Source organism: Hippopotamus amphibius, chromosome X (genome assembly GCF_030028045.1).
Source record: "Hippopotamus amphibius kiboko isolate mHipAmp2 chromosome X, mHipAmp2.hap2, whole genome shotgun sequence".
In the NCBI taxonomy this organism is placed as follows: domain Eukaryota; kingdom Metazoa; phylum Chordata; class Mammalia; order Artiodactyla; family Hippopotamidae; genus Hippopotamus; species Hippopotamus amphibius.
The window spans coordinates 4,027,954-4,048,236 of record NC_080203.1 but is presented as its reverse complement, the minus strand read 5'-3'; the positions used below and the strand labels follow the sequence as shown (position 1 = coordinate 4,048,236).

The window sequence follows — 20,283 nt, the reverse complement described above, 5'->3', positions numbered from 1 at the left end:
CGCTAGCACTGACTGGCTGAGGCAGCACCAAACCGAGCCAATCCCATTGGTGAAGGACCCTCTGCTGATCCTCGGCTCACCTGGGCGGGGAGAAAAGGGTGGCTGCAGACCGCGGGGTCTCTGAGGGTGCAGGCGGCGGACGCGCTGGGGCCGGCCAGGGGGGAGCCTGCAGACTGGTAAGGGGTACGACCTCGTCCTTGTGTCGGCGACATGACTGGAAGGGTTGGCTGGGGGGATCCGGGTCGGGATTTTCTGGTCTGGCCTGAGATTGAGTTGGGGTCAGAGGAGCCAGAGAAGACCATGACCTTTCGTGTTGGAGCAGACACTGTGCTCACGGGTCCACTGAGACCCAGAGAAAGGAAGGGACGTGCCGAGCCTTGTCGCAGAGGTTCGGTCGTCTGGGACTTAGAAGCCGAATCCAGCGGAGGCTCTGGCTCTTTCTTTGAGCGTGTCCGTTGAAGAGCACCCCACACCCCCCACCCCTCAAGTAGGTTCTAAGACAGGATCACTTTAGTTCTCACCTGGCTAAAAGCAGCCCGGGAAGGTGAGCTGGGGGCCTGGGAACGGACTTCGAAGGAATTGAAGGAGATATGAGTGAGCGTGAGGGGGCAGGTCATCAAAATATACTCTTTTTGACCCCCAAACACTCAAGGCGGATAGTGAGGAGCATTGCAGGTGGAGTCACCTCATGAGCAAAGTCACAGGAGTTTTGGAAGTTGAGACCTGCTTGGAGAATTACAAGGGGGCATGTGCCAGGGTATGAGATGAGACGGAGCTGCAGCACTGGAGCTGGAGGTCCACGGTCTGCCTTCAGCCAGTTCAGTGTAAGGGTGCTTCTTTGCTCTCAGCCTTGACCTCCTTCCCCTCTGGGCACTGGCTCAGTATTTAGGAAGGCAGGGGACAGAGCATACGTTTCTCAGGCTGAAAAAGCCTGAGGTTTATTGACATTCGTTAAATGAAAGTGTCGACCTTATGCCCTTTACCCTCTTCCTCTTTGAGCATAAACCAGGTCCAAAACCTTTCGGTCATATTTGACTCTTGTCGTGCCCGCTTCCCATTAACCAGCCTCCAGATTCTATCCATTTTCCTCCATAAGTGCTGTTTCTTTTCTCTTTCCCACCTCTGCTGCCCCTATCCCCTGGCTCCCTCCAGCCCCTGGACACTAGCTTCCTTGCTAGACTCAAAAGCACAGACACACTCCTCCCTTCGAACTTTTGCTCCGGCTACCCCTTCTGCCTGCTTGCTCCACTTCTTTCCCTCCTCTAGGTCTTTGCTCTACTATCACCTTCTCAGTGAGCCCCGCTAAGCCTCTGCTTTAGCACTGCAGCCCCCAGGACACCCAAACTCCACACCTTGCTCTACTTTTATCCCATAGTATTTGTCACTGAATATTTTACTTATTCATTTTTGTTCTTCATTGCCCACCCACTAGAAGGGAAACTAGGAGTGCAGACATCTTTGTTCTGTTTACTGCTGGCACTCCAGGACCTGGAACAGTGAGGGGCACATATTAGGTACTCTATAAATGTTGGTTGAACAAGTGGTGAGTGGTCCCCCTGTTTCCTGCTTCTTACCTATCTAGTCCACCCTCCTCCACCAGGTTAATCTCCTTGAAGAGTTCTGTTCAGGTCACCCGCATGCCCTTAAACCTTCAGAGGTTTCCCATGACTACAGACCAAAGTCCAGAAAGCATGGCATCTGAGCCTCCTACCCAGTTTTGCCCTTGTTAGGCCTTCCAACTTCATGTCCTTCCACACGCTACTTCCCAGTGAGTCTGCAGGAGACAGCCTGGCAGTGTAGAAGGAGCAACCACAAGTTCTGCCTTGGCCTTGTACCAGCAGTGTGACTTTGGGCAAGTCACTTGACCTCTCTGAGCCTCAGTTTCTTATCTGTTGAATGAGACCACTACTGTCTTCCCAGCTGCATGCTTTTTGGATCTTAATGGTATAACATACAGTCAGCCCTTCATATCTGTGGGTTCCACATCCAGGGATCAACCAGCCATGGATCAAAAGCGTTGAATAAAAAATTCCAGAAAGTTTCAAAAGCACAACTTGAATTTGCTACATAGGCAACAATTTACATAGCATTGACATAGTATTTACAGGTATTTACATAGCGTTGATATCGTATTAGGTATTAGAAGTAATCTTGAGATGATTTAAAGTATACAGGAGGATGTATGTAGGTTATTTGCAAATACTGTGTCATTTTGTCTGAAGGATTTGGGTGTCCTTGGATTTTGCTATCTGCGGGGGCTCCTGGAACCAATGTCCCACAGATACCAAGGACCTATTGTGCTCATATGTAAAAGGGCCTGACATTTAGCAGGTTTTCAAGCACTATTAATTCTTTTTTTTTCTTTTCTTCGTTTTTTTTTCAATCTTTATTGGAGTATAATAGCTTTACACGGTTGTGCCAGTTTCCGCTGTACAACAAAGCAAATCAGCTTATTTATACATGTAGCCCCCTTTTTCCCCCCCTCTTGAGCCTCCCTCCCAAGCCTCCTTCCCACCCTCCCTATCCCACCCCTCTGGGTCATCAGCAATCATCGGGTTGATCTCCCTGTGTTAGGCAGTTGCTATCCACCAGCTATCTATTTTAGATTTGGTAGTATATAAATGTTAATACTACTCTTTCACTTCATTCCAGCTTCTCCTTCCCCACCTCTGCATGTCCTCAAGTCTGTTCTCTACGTCTGTGTCTTTATTCTTCCTCTACCACTGAGTTCATCACTACCATTTTTTTAACATTCCATATATATGTGTTAGCATACGGTATTTGTTCTTCTCTTTCTGACTTCACTCTGTATGACAGACTCTAGATCCATCCACCTCACTACAAATAACTCAATTTCATTCCTTTTTATTGCTGAGTAATATTCCATTGTATATATGTGCCACATCTTCTTTATCCATTCATCTGTTAATGGGCATTTAGGTTGCTTCCATGTCCTGGCTATTGTAAATAGTGCTGGGATGAACATTGTAGTACATGTATCCTTTTGAATTACAGTTTTCTCTGGGTATATGCCCAGTAGTGGGATTGCTGGGTCATATGGTAGTTCTATTTTTAGTCTTTTAAGGAACCTCCATACTGTTTTCCATAGTGGCTGTAGTAATTTACATTCCCACCAACAGTGCAGGAGTGTTCCCTTTTCTCCACATCCTCTCCGGCATTTATTGTTCCTAGATTTTTGGATGATGGCCACTCTGACTGGTATGAAGTGATACCTCATTGTAGTTTTGGTTTGCATTTCTCTAATGATGAGTGATGTTGAGCATCTTTTCATGTGTTTGTTAGCCATCTGTATGTCTTCTTTGGAGAAATGTCTGTTTAGGTCTTCTGCCCATTTTTTGGATTGAGGGTTTGTTTTTTTTTGATATTGAGCTGTGTGAGCTGCTTATATATTTTGGAGATTAATCTTTTGTCAGTTGCTTCATTGGAAAATATTTTCTCCCACTCTGTGGGTTGTCTTTTCATCATATTTATGGTTTTTCCTTTGCTGTGCAAAAACTTTTAAGTTTCATTATGTCCCATTTGTTTATTTTTGTTTTTATTTCCTTTACTCTAGGAGGTAGGTTAAGAAAGATCTTGCTGTCATTTATGTCACAGAGTGTTCTGCCTATGTTTTCCTCTAAGAGTTTTATAGTGCCAGGCCTTACATGTAGGTCTTTGATCCATTTTGAGTTTATTTTTATGTCTGGTGTTAGGGAATGTTCTAAATTCATTCTTTTACATGTAGCTGTCCAGTTTTCCCAGCACCACTTATTGAAGAGGCTGTCTTTTCTCCATTGTATATTCTTGCCTCCTTTGTCGAAGATAAGGTGACCATATGTATGTGGGTTTATCTCTGGGCTTTCTATCCTGTTCCATTGATCTGTATGTCTGTTTTTGTCCCAGTACCATACTGTCTTGATTACTGTAGCTTTGTAGTATAGTCTGAAGTCAGGTAGCTTGATTCCTCCAGCTCCATTTTTTCTTCTCAAGATTGCTTTGGCTATTTGGGGTCTTTTGTGTTTCCATATAAATTGTATAATCTTTTGTTCTAGTTCTGTGAAAAATGCTATTGGTAATTTGATAAGGATTGCATTGAATCTGTAGATTGCTTTGAGTAGTATACTCATTTTCACAATGTTGATTCTTCCAATCCAAGAACATGGTATATCTCTCCATCAGTTTGTATCATCTTTGATTTCTTTCATCAGTGTCTTATAGTTTTCTGCATACAGGTCTTTTGCCTCCTTAGGCAGGTTTATTCCTAGGTATTTTATTCTTTTTGTTGCAATGGTAAATGGGAGTGTTTCCTTAATTTCTCTTTCTGCTTTCATTGTTGGCGTCTAGGAATGCAAGAGATTTCTGTGCATTAATTTTGTATCCTACAAGTTTACCAAATTCTGTGATTAACTCTAACAATTTTCTGGTAGCATCTATAAATTTTTCTGTATAAGCACTATTAATTTTTTTCTCTTCTTAGCTCTTATCATTCCACCTATGTGGCATGCTCAGAGCCTTAGACTCAGCTAAAATCCCTTCTGCACACTGCAGCCAGAGTGATCTTCCTAACCTTAACACTCATCCTTGCTTACAAATTCCAAAGCCTCCCCCATCTCCTCCTAGGGTAACTCCTTATCCTGACACACAGCCCCTGTACATTCTTAACTTTGCTCCCAGTCTTGCTTCACACTTGATGTGTCACAACTTGTCACAAAACGGGCTGGCTGTGCCATCACCTCGTGCTTCCCACCCCTGGCCTTGGAATGTCTTTTAGGACACCCAGCCCTTCTGTTTGCCTCATGCCTCCAGGGCCTTAGAACTTGACTTAGGGATCGCCTCCCCACCTGGGTTTACCCTCATCAGAACTCAAAGGCATTTGTGCAATATTCCACTAAACCTGTCTCCCACCCCAGATGCTGGATTCCCTGAAGGTCGGTGCTTTGACTTATACAGGTTCTGTTTGGCAATGGCCTTGTGAATGAGGGAAATGTATGAGTGAGTGAGCTGACACCAGGGTGCCTTTTTACAACTTTTTTACAACTTGCAGCTCCTCTTTTACCCTTGGGGCTTATTTCAGCTGTACAGCAACTCTGAGGTCAGTGTGAAGGATCGCTGCTCTGCAGATGAGACCTCTTAGACCAGCTGCAGCAGCACAGTTCATATTCCATTCCAGGCTTCTTGCTGGCCCTCCAGGGCCAGGACAGACATGAGCAGAAAAAGCCTAAAGCTCTGTGCTCTGTTAGAGTGAGAACAGAAACCAGTGCTGAGGAAGCAGCTAACCTTGCCTGGGGAGGGGGAGGTTTCACAGAGGTGACAGCTGAGCTCGGCCTCAAAGGCTGCACACTTCCCTGTGGAGAGGACAGGGAGGATATTCCAGGTGGAGGGAAGAGCATAAGTTAAAGCTCTCAGGCAGGCTGATGGCTTTGTCAGTGGCCACCACAAATTCAAAGCCAGGGCCTTTCTGTGTCCTAAAAGTAAATAGAGCAGTGGAGAGATGAATGACAGACAGAAACACAGGGACACCTCAGGTCCATGAAAGGACAAGATTGAGCTGATCAAGTCCTTTGGGGAAGTGGGGGGGGGGGGGAAGCCTCGCATGCTGTTAGCGTTTTTCTTGCATATACAGGCATCGTCTTTCCACAGACTACGGTATCGAGCTTGCAGTGCCCACAGTTTAGCTTCCCACACTGACTCCATGGACAGCAGCAGGCCGGGCCCTGACTACCCCAGCACACCCCTCTGAGCTGCTCTGGATTTCCCCTTCACAAAGAGCCTGGTCTCCCACGTTTGCGAAGGAGGGAACACTTGTCTTTATCTGGTTTGAAATGGACAGACTATCCCATCCTTTTGTCCCCAGGATTCACTGGCTGGGGACTCTTCCCCAGCAGGAAGGCAGCGATGGGCTCACTCCCTTCTCTCTGTATCTAATCCTACCAGCGGCCTTCCTCCCCCTTGCTGGGAAGTGGAGCCAGGCGCTTGAGTTTCACTAGTAGAAGGTGGGTCTCTTTTCCTAGATTCTTTTTAGCTAACGACCTGTCCCAGTGTGCATAGAGGAACAAGGACATACATACTGCTTTTAATTCAGAGACCTACCATTTTAAAGGAAAAAGACTTGAGGCTTCTGATGTGTGAACCTTAACAATCCCAGCCCCTAGAACGTTGCTCTTTGGGGTCTTATTTTCCCATTCACAGCTGTTCATGTGAGTGTGTGTGGTACAATAGACAGAACCGAAAATTTGCCATTTTAACCATTTTCAAGTGTACAGTTCAGTGGCATTAATTACGTTCATATTATTGTGCAAGCATCACCACCCTCCATCTCCAGACCTCTTTTCATCTTGTAGAACTGAAACTCTATACCTACTAAGCATCACTCCCTGATTCCTCCTCTCCTCCCAGCTCCTGGCCCCCATGCTTCTACTTTCTGTGTCTATGAATTTGACTACTCTAGGGACCTCATATAAGTAGAATCATATAATAGTTGTCCTTTTGTGTCTGGCTTCTTTCACTTAGTATAATGTGTCCGCAGTTCTTATTTCATTTAGCATAAGTTCATCCATGTTGTAGCATGTGTCAGAATGTCTCTTTTTTTTATTTTATTGTTGTAAGAACGCTTAAGATGAGATCCACCATATTAACAAATATTGAGATGTACAATAGGTACAACACACCTCTAGAACTTACTCACCTTGCTTAACTGAACCTTTCTGCCCATTGACCAGTAACTCCCCCTTTCCCCCTCCCCCAGCCCCTGGCAACCAATTTCACTACTTTAGATACTTCATATAAGTGGAATCATGCAGTATTTGTCTTTCTGTGACTGGCTTACTGCATTTAGCATAATATTCTCAGAGTTCATCCATGTCTCATATTGTGGAATTTCCTTCTTTTGTCTCATATTGTGGAAGTTCCTTCTTTTTTAAGGCTTAATAGTATTCTGTTGTATGTATCTACCACATTTTCTTCATCCATTCATCCATCAGTGAACACTTAGGTTGTTTGCATGTTGGCTACTGTGAATAGTGCTGCAGTGAGCTTAGGAGTACCCATATCTCTTCATGATTCTGGCTTCAATTCTTTTGAATATATACCCAGAATTGGAATTGCTGAATCATATGGTGGTTTGGTGGTTCTATTTTAATTTTTTGAGGAACCTCTGTACTGTTTTCCACAGCAGCTGTATTGTTGCATTCCCACCAACAGTGTACAAAGCTTCCAGTTTCTCCACATCCTCACCAACACTTATCTTCTAACTTTTTGATAACAGCCATCCTGACAGGGTGGAGTGGTATCTCACTGAAGTTTTGTTTTACATTGCCCTGATGATTGGTGATGTGGAGTATCTTTTCAGGGGCCTGTTGGCCATTTGTATGTCTTCTTTGGAGAAATGTCTGTTCAAATCCTTAACTCATTTTGTAATCAGGTTATTAGTTTGGATTGTTTTCCCTTTTTTCTTTTTTTTTTAACTATTGATTTGAAGTTCCTCATACAGTTTGGAGATTAACTCCTTATTAGATATAAGGTTTGCAAATATTTTCTCCCATTCCATAGTTGCCAGAATTTCCTTCCTTTCTGAGGCTGAAAAATATTCCATTTTATCTATTTATCCATCAATGCACACTTGGCTTGCTCCCACTTTTTGGCTTCTGTTCATAGTGCTGCCATGGACATGGGTGTACAAATATCTGTTCAAATCCCTGCTTTCAGATTTTTGGAGTATGTACCCAGACATAGAATTGCTTGATCCTATGGTCATTCTATGTTTAATTTTTTTAGGACCCACCATACTGTTTCCCACAGCAGCTGCACCATTTTACATTCCCACCAACAGTGAACAAGGGTTCCAGTTTCTTTCCATCCTCATCAATGCTTGTTATTTTCTGTTTTCTGGGGGTTTTTGATAATAGCCATCCTAACAGGTGATATCTCATGGTTTTGATTCACATTTCCTTGATGATTAGTGAGGTTGAGCATCTTTTCATGTGCTCTTTGGCCATCTGTGAAGTATATCTCTTTTGGAGAAATGTGTATTCAGTCAGAGCTATTCTTGGTGTTCATTTGGACCTGAACATATATCACATGGGGGATTTAGGTTGTTGTGGTGGGGAGGGGGTTGTTGCCAGTGGATCTGACTCATTCCCTAGGCTAGACCTGGGTACCCAGCCACTAGAAACAACTAAAGTATCACCAGAATTCTTATCTACCTCATAATATTTACAAACTTTAAAATAATTTGTATATAATTTGAGACAAATTAGATTTGTTTTTGTTTTTATTTTTACAAGAGGTTGGTTTGCTGAGAATTGTATATGCATTATTTGAAAGTTACGGATCCATGGGGGCAGGACGGGTTTCTTCTTTCACCCCCAGGCCTTCCCATAGAGATCAAGGGAGGGGAATAGGCTTTAAGGCTTCTTGCCTTTCTAGTAGTACAGGGGAGCTGTGGAATTGGTGGCTGTGCTGATTGGATTTCAGGACTGCAAAGAATACTGTGTTGACTTCCTGTGGCTGCTGTAACAAATAACCACAAAGTAGGTGGCTTAAAACAAGAGCTATTTATTTTTTCACAGTTTCGGAGGTTAGCAGTCTGAAATCAAGGTGTTTCAGTGCAGGCTCCCTCTGCAGGCTCTAGGGGAGTTTCCTTCCTGCCTCTGCCAGCTTCTGGTGGCTCCGGGCATTCCTTGGCTTGTGGCCACAGCACTCCACATGCTGTCTGCCCTCCCATTTCCTCATGCTTCCCTGTGTATCAGGAGAGATTGAGTAAGAAACCAGCAGTGGGTTTTGGCACGTCTAACACCATCAGAAAAATAACAAACCCATTTGCCCCCAGTGAAGCTCCTGCATCTTAGGTGGGTGTCTGTGTGTATGCAGTTGAAAGCAGTAAGCATGTGTGTGTGTGCACACACCACGTACTCATGAGTGCAGTGGATGTGTGAGTGTCGAGCTATAGCTGTGAGCAAGACAGGACCCCTAGGCACGCTGTTTGCTAGGCCTTGGTGCAGGTGCCCAGATCCTTGTTCCCTGGCTGATGCACGTTGAACCAAAGGAATAAAAAGTTCACCAGCCACATCTGTTTAGGGAAAACAGATGACAGGGCCACCTGCCAACACAAAGAGGATTATGGTGTAGAAAGAGGGCCAGGATAGGCATAGAACTACAGGTTGACTTTGCTTATGCATTAATGTGCATTCTAAAAAGTTCCATGAAAAATGAAGTTTTGAAGTGTATTTCCTGATAACTTCCATTACAATTTCAGAAATATGTTTCCCCAAAATGGCTCCACCAGACATTGAGGATCGTAACATCCATTTCCAGGCCACAAAATCAGCTCCTACAGTGACACATGACCGTGTGCGTGCGCACGCCTGCGCACACCTGCCTGCCACCTCCTTACTGAAGAGCGTTCTCTGAATCTAGCCTTTTGTGAGCAGTTAGACTTTCTTTGTCATGGATTTTGCCGTCTCCGGGTGTTAGGGAGTCTGTGACTTAGGTAAATTGACCACTACCAAGAAAACAGATGGAAGACCAAATGCATTGTAACTGCAAATTGAATGGCTTCCCTTTGTTTGCAGTTCATTGGTTTGGTCTTGTTGTGGGACTTTGTCACCTGATATGCTTTGCTACTGTCTCTTGGTTGTGAACGCCTGGTTCTCCACCATACTCTGACCACTTCCCAGGGGTTTTTCATGGCCCCAGACACTCTGAGTTCTTTATGTGGTCAGGGTGGCTTTAATTCCACCAGGAAGGAGAGTTCTGTCTCATCTTTCTCTTCTTCCTCCCAGCGTCCCATGCCCTGGCATCACGGGGATGAGCACTGAGTCTGTTTTATTGAACTGCAGCAAAGAGACATGGCTTGAGCAGATTGATACACTTTCGGACAGTGTCAGGACTGCAACCCGGGCCTCCCCGGGTCTGTGCATTTTCCCACTGTACTGCCGCAGTCTGCTAGTCGACTGATCGATGCTAGATAAATAGAGAATAAGTGTGGTGCATGAGTGCCGTGGGAAAAGCTGTGATGCTAGAGATAGTCTTTTCGTTGTGACTGGTGAATGAGGTTATTTCACTGGCTTCCCATTCTGCGTCTAGTCCAAGCGAGTTATGGGCAGCCTGCATCACAGGAATGTTCACTGAGTGCTTCATCCAGCAGCTGCACCTGTGATTGAGCTCTTTGTGAAAATTCTGTGTGTCTTTGGGGTGGGGGCAGGTGCATCCACACAAAACACTAACAGCTAAATGATGTTTCAGTTTATATAACATGTCTGTCTCCAAATATGTCTTTAAAGAGAGAAGTTGATTGCAGACGGGGCCATATTTGAAGCTGAAATGGAACAAGCAGCTGGTGAGCCCGTGCAAGACAAGGGCACGCGGACACACTTCACAGAAGACTTTCCAAAAGTGAGTACTGATACGAAAAAAGTTAACCAAAACAAGATAAGGGGAAATTCGAGCACATACATACAGCAAGGCATTGATATACAGCTATGGGTTACAAATCATATTTGATTCATTTATTAAATCAATCAATGTTGAGTATTGTTTCTTTATTGAAGATATATATACTTAAGGCACTGGTTACTTATTGCTGTGTAACAAACGCTGTTAGCATGTAGCGGTTTAAAACAACACCCATTTCTTTGTTCACAATTCTGCAGGTTGGGCTGGGCCCAGCTGGTAGCGGAGTGGCCGGGGGTTCCTTGGTTGGTCTCCCCTGGACTCGCAGTCTTGGGGACCCTGAGGTGTATGTTCCAGGCAGCCTCACTCACACACATGGCAGTAACTGCTGGCTGTCAGTTGAGTGCCTTGGTTTGCCTTCACGTGGCCTCAAGCAGGTTAGACTATGCTTCTGGATAGACTAGCAGAAGCCTTCCCAGGGCCAACAAGGGCAGTAACAAGGCCTCCTAAGTGGGTTGGATTCACTTTTGATGAACTAACAATTCAGAAATGAAAGCATGCCAAGGTAAAAATGTGTTTGTATCAAATGTTAGTAAATTAAAGATTCCCAGGAGGTTGCCAGAGGTCACCAGATCACCCTGGTTTTAACATACAGCTCAGAGTAAGGCCTTCTCTATGCCCTGTAGTTGAGGGTTAATCAGACAAACCACCAGAGCTCCTGGCCATCTGTAGTTCATTATTTGTGTGAATCGGGATTTTACTGATTCTCAGCAACCAGAAACAATCTAGATTCGGATGGTTGTTCTTTCTCATTGACTGACTTTATAGGAAGTAAAAGTTATATATTTAAACTACTAAAATAAAAAGAACACTTTCACCCTAACTTACATAGACATTCTGTGTAAGACTTCTCTGAGAAAAGGGCCCATTGCTAAAGACAAGGGAAAACAGAAAAGGTTGGAAGAAACCCAGTGACCTAGAGCATTCTCTTATCTCACGGTCATATTGCAGTGAAATTGTTTGTCTAGATGGCTTTCTTTCCTATTCTTAAAACTGTCTCCAAGATGCTGATTTTATAACTCCCCACAGGAACCCATTCTTGAGTGTTGCTATCTGTTGCCAGTCTGGAGTTTGATTCTCACTTGTTAGTATGTATTCCTTCTTGTCTGCTGGGCCCACTTGCCCCACATCATTCACGACCATGAAAAGTGAGTGGTTATTTCACATGATCTCCTGTAACCAAGTACCATGGTCCTATCACACATCTGACTTCTCTGGGGTCAATGCCAGCTCTTTTCACATCATTACAAAACTCTCTGGCACAGCCAGTGGCCCACACTTTCCAGGCAATATTGGCGCAACATTTCAATATAATCAAAGAATCCTCATCACTCTGTCAGAGAGGAATGCAAATTGCTCACATTTAAAATCATGAAATGAATTTGCACTGAACATAATAGGAGGGTTATTTGATTTTTTAAAAAATTAGACAATCAACCTTTTTTTTTTCTTTTTATTTTTTTAAGCTCTTTATTGGAATATAATTGCTTTACACTCTTGTACCAGCTTTTGAGGTACACCAAAGTGAATCAGCTGTATTTATACATATATCCCCATATTGCCTCCCTCCCACGACTCCCTCCCGCTCTCCCTGTTCTGGCCCTCTAAGGCATCACCCATCATCGAGTTGATCTCCCTTTGTTATACAGCAACTTCCCCTAGCTATCTGTTTTACAGTTGATAGTGTAAATATGTCTATGCTACTCTCTCACTTCGTCCCAGCTTCCCCTTCGCCCCCCGCGCCCACAACCCCATGTCCTCCAGTCCATTCTCTGCATTTGCATCCTTATACTTGCCCTATCACTAGGTTCATCCCTACCATTTTTTTCTTTTTTTAGATTCCGTATATATGAGTTAGCATACGGTATTTGTTCTTCTCTTTCTGGCTTACTTAGCTCTGTATGACAGACTCTAGGTCTATCCACCTCATTACATATAGCTCCATTTCATTCCTTTTTATGACTAATATTCCATTGTATATATAGGCCACATCTTCTTTATCCATTCATCTGTTGATGGGCATTTAGGTTGCTTCCATGTCCTGGCTATTGTAAATAGTGCTGCAATGAACATTATGGTACATGTTTCTTTTTGGATTATGGTTTTCTGTGGGTATATGCCCAGGAGTGGGATTACTGGATCATATGGTAATTCTATTTGTAGTTTTTTAAGGAACCTCCAAACTGTTTTCCATAGTGGCTGTACCAACTTACATTCCCACTAACAGTGCAGGAGAGTTCCCTTTTCTCCACAGCCTCTCCAGCATTTATTGTTTCTAGATTTTTTGATGATGGCCATTCTGACCAGTGTGAGGTGATCCCTAATTGTGGCTTTGACTTGCATTTCTCTAATGATTAGTGATGCTGAGCATCTTTTCATGTGTTTGTTGGCCATCTGTATGTCTTCTTTGGAGAAATGTCTATTTAGGTCTTCCGCCCATTTGTGGATTGGGTTATTTGCTTTTTTGGTATGAAGCTGCATGAGCTGCTTGTATATTTTGGAGATTGATCCTTTGTCTATCGCTTCGTGGGCAAGTATTTTCTCCCATTCTGAGGGTTGCCTTCTTGTCTTGTTTATGGTTTCTTTTGCTGTGCCAAAGCTTGTAAGTTTCGTTAGGTCCCATTTGTTTATTCTAGATGTTATTTCCATTATTCTAGAAGGTGGGTCAAAAAGGATCTTGCTTTGATGTATGTCATAGAGTGTTCTGCCTATGTATTCCTCTAAGAGTTTTATAGTGTTTGGCCTTACATGTAGGTCTTTAATCCATTTTGAGTTTATTTTTGTGTATGGTGTTAGGAAGTGTTCTAATTTCATTCTTTTGCACGTAGCTGTCCAATTGTCCCAGCACCGCTTATTGAAGAGGCTGTCTTTTTTCCATTGTATATTCTTGCCTCCTTTGTCAAAGAGAAGGTGCCCATGTGTGTTTGGGCTTACCTCTGAGTTCTCTATTCTATTCCATTGATCTTCCTTTATGTTTTTGTGCCAGTACCATACTGTCTTGATCACTGTGGCCTTGTAGTATAGTTTGAAGTCAGGAAGCCTAATTCCACCAACTCCATCTTTACTCCTCAAGATTGCTTTGGCTATTCAGGGTCTTTTGCATTTCCATACAAATTGTAAGATTTCTTCTTCTAGGTCTGTGAAAAATGCCATTGGTAATTTGATAGGGATTTCATTGAATCTGTAAATTGCTTTGAGTAGTACAGTCATTTTCACAATGTTGATTCTTCCAATCCAAGAACATGGTATGTCCCTCCATCTGTTTGTGTCATCTTTGATTTCTTTTATCAGTGTCTTATAGTTTTCTGCATACAGATCTTTTGCCTCCTTAGGCAGGCTTATTCCTAGGTATTTTATTCTTTTTGTTGTAATGGTAAATGGGAGTGTTTCCTTAATTTCTCTTTCTGCTCTTTCATTGTTAGTGTATAGAAATGCAAGAGATTTCTGTGCATTTATTTTGTATCCTGCTACTTTACTAAATTCATCGATTAGTGCTAGCAGTTTTTTGGTAGAGTCTTTCCGGTTTTCTATATATAATATCATATCATCTGCAAAGAGTGACAATTTTACTTCTCCTTTTTCATTTCTAATTCTGTTGATTTGCATCTTCTCCCTTTTTTTCCTCATGAGTCTGGCTAATGGTTTATCAATTTTGTTTATCCTCTCAAAGAACCAGCTTTTAGTTTCATTGATCTTTGCTATCGTTTCCTTCATTTCTTTCTCATTTGTTTCTGATCTGATCTTCATGATTTCTTTCCTTCTGCTCACTTTGGGGTTTTTTTGTTCTTCTTTCTCTAATTGTTTTAGGTGTAAGGTCAGGTTGTTTATTCGATATTTTTCTTGTTTCTTGAGGTAGGACTGTATTGCTATAAACTTCCCTCTTAGAACTGCTTTTGCTGCATCCCATAGGTTTTGGGTTGTTGTGTTTTCATGACTATCAACCTTTTGAAACAACTGTAACTAGAGATGAGATAATATAAACAAGAGACTCAAATCCTTTGGGATGCCCTTAGACATACCTAGTTCAGACCCCCTTTGGGTAAGGCAAACTTTTTCTAAACCAAGAAAAAACAGTTTGGGAAGCACGGAGGCTTGGAGTTATTCTAAATAACTTCATTTGCCTGTGCAGCTGACTTGGGAGTGAAAGGAGAAGGGATTGCCAAAAGGGGAATCAAGTGGGATTTGTGTGTTTCATTTGCCTATGCCCTGGGGGCCTGTTAGAAATGTTAGTAAAGGTGCAAATAATGTAGTGTGCTGTGATTACATGTCTATGGCAGTAATCAAAGTATAGACAAGAATGGGCTTAAAAGATAATTTGGTGGATGGCAGAGTGAGGCTGACTCTGTCAGGAGATTATGAATGCCTGAACAAATGATGCTAAAGCTACAGAACCATCTCCACATGGCCCGGTGGACTCCAGTAACAAAACCATTCCAGATGGACAACAGGTTGAGAGGCACAGATCTATAGGAGAGGCTCTGGCACCCCTTCAATATCCTGCATATCTCAATTATATAAGTATTTAAGGACTACGTAGCAGGTTGATTGGTTGGTTGGTTTTTTAATCAGGTTAGAATTTCTTTAAGTTCTGTACTTTCCATCCCCAACTTTGATTTACTGTGCATGAGATCAGGGAAGAATGGTGGTTTGTCATCTTAAGGAAGCCCAGATATGGTTTTACAAAGACCCCAGGGAGGAGGGATGTAACAGGTCTTTCATCGGGCACCCTCGTAGCCAGCTTCATCAGCATGCAACAGCTACGGTTTTGCATCCACTCCCTGGAGTCAGAATATTTAAGTGCCTGCATGTGGTGCTTTGCCCAATTACCAGAGTTGGAATTTAGCCAAAAGAGTGCATGTGTCGTGGAAGCTGAAATGTAAACACCATAGCTCTCCTGTAATTTGTCAACTTCCTCAGAGCTCAGAGAAGGGAAAGCAAAGCCCTGGGCCTGGCTGATGAACAACTCACCGATCCTCCCTGCAACCCCACCAGGAGATCCCATCAGAGGACAGCACAGTCTTGGATGTGCTAAGGCGAGAAAGGCATGCAGCCTAGCCCTATAGTGATTGGGGAGCAAGGGGGCTGACTTTCCCCTGCAAGTGTGTGAAAACTCTGCTTTCTTCTTTTTGATGTTTTAAGTGCACACTGTCAGTTGAATGGGTGGCCTGTTTCGTTTTGATTTGTTTTTTCCTTTGTGTGTGTGGTTTGTTTATTTGTTTGTTTTTTGCCTTAGAAGTGCCCAGGGATCACTTATTCAGAGCAAGAATGTATCACTTTTTTTTTTCCCTGACCAGGGATTGAACCTGGGCCACAGCAGTGAAAGCACCAAGTCCTAACCAGTGGACCACCAGGGAACTCCCCTCAGGTCATCCAGTCTAACCAAAGTCTGCCTCAGGATCATTTGCTATCTCTTCCCTCCTTACTGATCCCAGGAGAGAAGGTTGCCATTGGTGATAGAACACCAGAATTATATGAAGCTTCCAACTTGGTTCAAGAAGAGTTTCAAACTAAGATGGACCCACTATAGCAGTGGCTCATGGTCTGTGAGTCCAGGCTCTTAATAGCTTCCAATTCTCAGCACACCCGTATCCACTTGCCATCCCTCTCTTTCTGCAGGCCAAGAAGTGCACGGTGATCGGAGGCTCTGGGTTCCTGGGGCAGCACATGGTGGAGCAGTTGCTGGCAAGAGGCTACGCCGTCAACGTATTCGACATTCGGCAAGGGTTCGACAATCCCCAAGTGCAGTTCTTCCTGGGCGACCTCTGTAGTCAACAGGTAACAGACCACCCAGCCTTGCCGATTGCCCCAGGCTCCTGAAGGGAGACCACCAGACTCCCCCTGCTCAGAGGCCAGCCAAGTTGTTGTTTCCAAAAGAAAAAGATGTTTTTTGAAAAATTGTAGCTTTATGAAAGAATTTAACACACAGCCACATTGTTACTAGTGAGAATGAGTAACTATCATCTCTGTCACTACTACTTCACTCTGCCCTGGTAGTTCAAAGCAACCATGGCCAATATATAAATGAATGGGTGTGGCTGTGTACCAATAAAATTCTGTTTACAAAAAGGTATCCACAGGCCGTAGCGTGTCAACTGCTGCCCCAGAGTGTATATCCAGAAGTGCAGTTGCTGGACTTTTTTTTTGAGATATAATTCACATTCCATAAATTTCACATTTCTAAAGTGCACAATTCAGTGGTTGTTAGTCTGTTCACAAAGTACTGTCTAATTCCAGAACACTGTCATCACCCAAAAAGGAAGCCCCGGGCCTGTTAGCAGTCACTCCCTTTTTCCTGTCCTCCCGTCCCAGCCCTTGGCAACCCCACATCTCCTGTCTCTGTGAATGTGCCTATTCTGGACACTTCATATAAGTGGAATCATAATTGTTGTTTCATGACTGGCTTCTTTCACTTAATGTTTTCAAGATTTACCTGAGTCATAAGGGTGTTAATATTTTGAATTTTAAAATGTTAACCAAATTGCTCAGCAAGGCTGTGTTGTCATTTCAGTTCACAGCAGCAGTGTGGTAGGGTCCCCATTGCTCATGTCCTTGCCAGCACTTGGTGTTGCCATTCTGGAGAGTGTGAAGTGCTACCTCAGTGATGCTTAGTGTCACATGTCCTCCCTGCGTGGGTGGCCAGACTCCATGCCTTCTGCTGATCCTCCTCTGTGAAATGCCTGTCAGCGACCTTTGCCCATTTGTCTTTGGTTTTATCTTATTTTTCTATTTGGTACAGTCTTTTGCATGTTGTATGTATCACAGTGGCTTCCCTCAGGCTGTCACTGGGGTCTTCTTCTTGGCTTTGGCATCATTGGCTATAATTTGTTTGTTTATTTGTTTGTTTTGGACTTTAAGGCCATGGCTTCCCCTGCAGCCCTATCAAATTCCAGGCTGTCGTCTTTCCCCCACCGCCCCCGCCTGTGAGCCTGGGGACGGTGTAGACATCTTCCTTGTTCATCATCACTGCTTCTCTCACCCTGCCCTGAGCGCCCTCCAGCTTTGAAGATGCTGCCAGCAGGCTGTATGTACCCCAGTAGCCTTCCTCGCGGCCATCATCCACAGCCACCCTCACCCTCTCCCTCTCCCAGGTGACTCCATCTCATTTCTTAGTAATTTTAGCTCCTGGCTGAGGTCAGCCTTATCATAATTGTTGGCAAGTTCAGTATTCACACATATGATCCCACCAGTACCCTCACCTCAGCCTCCACTCTTGTTATCATTCCCCAGACACGGGCCTCGCTCATCCCCAGTAAGTGTCCTCTCCATGATCTCACTTGCAGGCATTGCACTGTGAGCTCCAGCTCCTATCTTTCCAGTTCACAGCCTCTAAGACCTACACTCTACCAGGTTTGTGACCCCACTCAGACATCCGGCCAGTTTCCACTATCACTCACCCAGCTCAGAGGCCCGCTGCTGTCAAGTCTGTGGCTGGCTTTTTCTCTTGCATGATTCTCAGCCCTCTTACCCTTTTCTTCTCATTGTACATATCAGTCAGAGTTCTCCAGAGAAGCAACCATGAGGGGGTGTTCTGTGTGTGTGTATGTGTGTGTGTGTGTGTGTGTGTGTGTGTGTGTGTGTAGAGGGAGAGAGAGAAAGAGACTGAGAAAGAAGGAGATTTAATTCAATGAATTGGCTCGCATGATTGTGGGGGCTGGCAAGTCTGAAATTTGCAGGACAAGCCAGTGGGCTGGAAACTCAGGCAAGTCAGTCCTGAGGCAGAATTTCTTCTTACAGAAACCTCAGTTTTTGCTCTTAGGCCTTTCAGCTGATTGAATGAAGCCCACCCAGATTATCGTGGATAGTCTCCTTTGATTTTAAGTCAACTGATTCTAGATGTTAACCGCAGCTAGAAAATGTCTTCAGAGCAACCCGTGGACTAGTGTCTGCTGGAAAAATGGGACTGAAGCCCTCCCCAACATAAACCTCCCCTTCACGTTGTACTTCCTAGTTAAACCCCAGCCCTGGTTAAACCCCATTCTACATCCCTGGTGGGGGGGGGGGGGTCTCTGTGCAGCCAAACAGGGCTGGAGAAGAAAAGACAAGCTTGTTGTCTCTTTCTTCACAGTCTAGCGGCCCATGGTACCTCCCAGAACCGTACCCACAGACCTACACTCTGCACATGTTTAGCCCTGGAAATGGTCCAGGCACCAGCTGGAACCTGTGTCTTCTTCCCTACAAAGTGATTCCACTAGGGATTCTCCCCTTCTCTCTGTCATCAGGAAGTTGTCCTTCTACCAGATCCCAGCCATCAGCACAGTATCACCATCTTAAGAAAGCAGAACACCCTGCTGCAGCTTTAGCTATTGCTCCACTCCTCTCCCCGCCTCTCTCTGCTTCCCTCCATTGTCTCATAGCAGCACTCCAGCTGGATCTTCACCTGACAGCCACTGACGCAGCCACCAGGGACCTGGAAGTGACCAGATCTGATAGTTTCTTTACTTGCCACCCTCTCATTTCTCCTCCTGCCTCACCAATTGCCCCGCCTCAGTCTCCTTATCTCTATGATTTGTAAACTCGGCAGGATCCAGGGCTTATTCCTTAGATGTCTTTTCTCCAAGCACACTTAGTGTCCTGGTGAATCCACTCCGGCTCACAGATTAAATACAGTCTAGTTGCTGACAAGCTCCAAGCTTGAGATCTCCAACTTGTAGCTGTCCCAGCCTCGTATGTATCTAGCTGCCTGCTGGACATCTCTCTGTACATTTCAAAGCTGCCATATCTAAAATTCAGCTCCTGGCTTCCTGCTGCAAGCCGGCCCCTCCCCCACCACAGCCAACTTACTCCTACTAAAGTCCTCGCCATCTTGATAAATTCCCACTCTGTCATTCTGATTGCTTTGGCAAGAAACTTTAGGTTCATCCTTGATTCCTTTCTCTTTCATACCCTCCATCCCATCCATCAGCAAATCTTGTTGACTCCGCTCTCAAAGTAGATCCCCAATCCAGCAACTTCTCACCCATTCCATCATTACCACCCTAGTCCAAGCCACCACCCTTTTAACACATAAATCAGACTGCAGTGCTCCTCTGTTCAGAAGCCTCCAGTGGTGTCCAGTCCTATTTATAGCAAGCATACAGGCCTGAATAATCACCCACGGGGCCCTGCGTGATCTGACCTCACCCATTCCCCCTCATTGCTCCGGCCCAGGTACACTGGCCTCCTTACTGCTTCTCAAACTCACCAACTGAGTTCTTGCCTCAGTACCTTTGCACTCGCTGCTCCTTCTGCCAGGAATGCTCTTCTTGAACCACACAGCTTGTTCTGGAAATTCTCTATGTCTTTGAGTAGCTTATGCTAAGTATGCAGACCTCCCTTACTCTGCTTTGTGTTTGTGTAACACTTGGCACTAGCTGACATACTTTGCGCAAACTTCGGTATGTCCGTGCGCGCGCGCACACACACACACACACACACACACACACACACAGAGAAGGTACCTTCCTTGATGGCACAGATATGGTCTCTTTTGATCACTGACATATCCACTCAAAGGAGACAGGCTCTTTAGCAAACTTCAGCTCCCCTCCAGACCACTCGTGCCAACCCCCATACTATCGTTGCCAGTATTTTCTTCACCCTGAAGAAAATGGCAGGCATAGACTGAAGTCTCCACTCATCAGTACCTCTCATAGCCCATTTCTCTCTCCCAGGTTTCTTCTTCTTCCTGCGAATATCTGTAGGCAGTAAAGTCTCTGAGTCCTTTTATGCCTGAAAATGTCTCTGTTTTCCCCTTCACTCATAAGGGCTAGTTTGTAGGTCAGCTGCGTTTTCCTCATGACTTTTAGGATTTTCTTTTTTATCCTTTATGGCCTATAGGGAATACATCTAGCTCAG

The 20,283-nt window shown here is 44.3% G+C and overlaps 1 protein-coding gene across 2 annotated transcripts in view; it reads left to right on the top strand.

Moving 5' to 3' along the window:
• The first annotated feature begins 28 nt into the window (after positions 1-28).
• Positions 29-20,283, top strand: part of NSDHL (NAD(P) dependent steroid dehydrogenase-like) — a 31,447-nt gene continuing 11,192 nt past the window's right edge. The window contains exons 1-3 of one of the 2 annotated variants that reach the window (XM_057719369.1): positions 29-176; positions 10,281-10,392; positions 16,066-16,224. In XM_057719369.1, the coding sequence (XP_057575352.1) occupies positions 10,321-10,392; positions 16,066-16,224 (231 nt within the window). In that variant the 5' untranslated portion in view covers positions 29-176; positions 10,281-10,320. Of the gene's footprint in view, positions 184-10,280; positions 10,393-16,065; positions 16,225-20,283 lie in introns of both variants that reach the window. The other variant, XM_057719370.1, reaches the window with a different exon arrangement.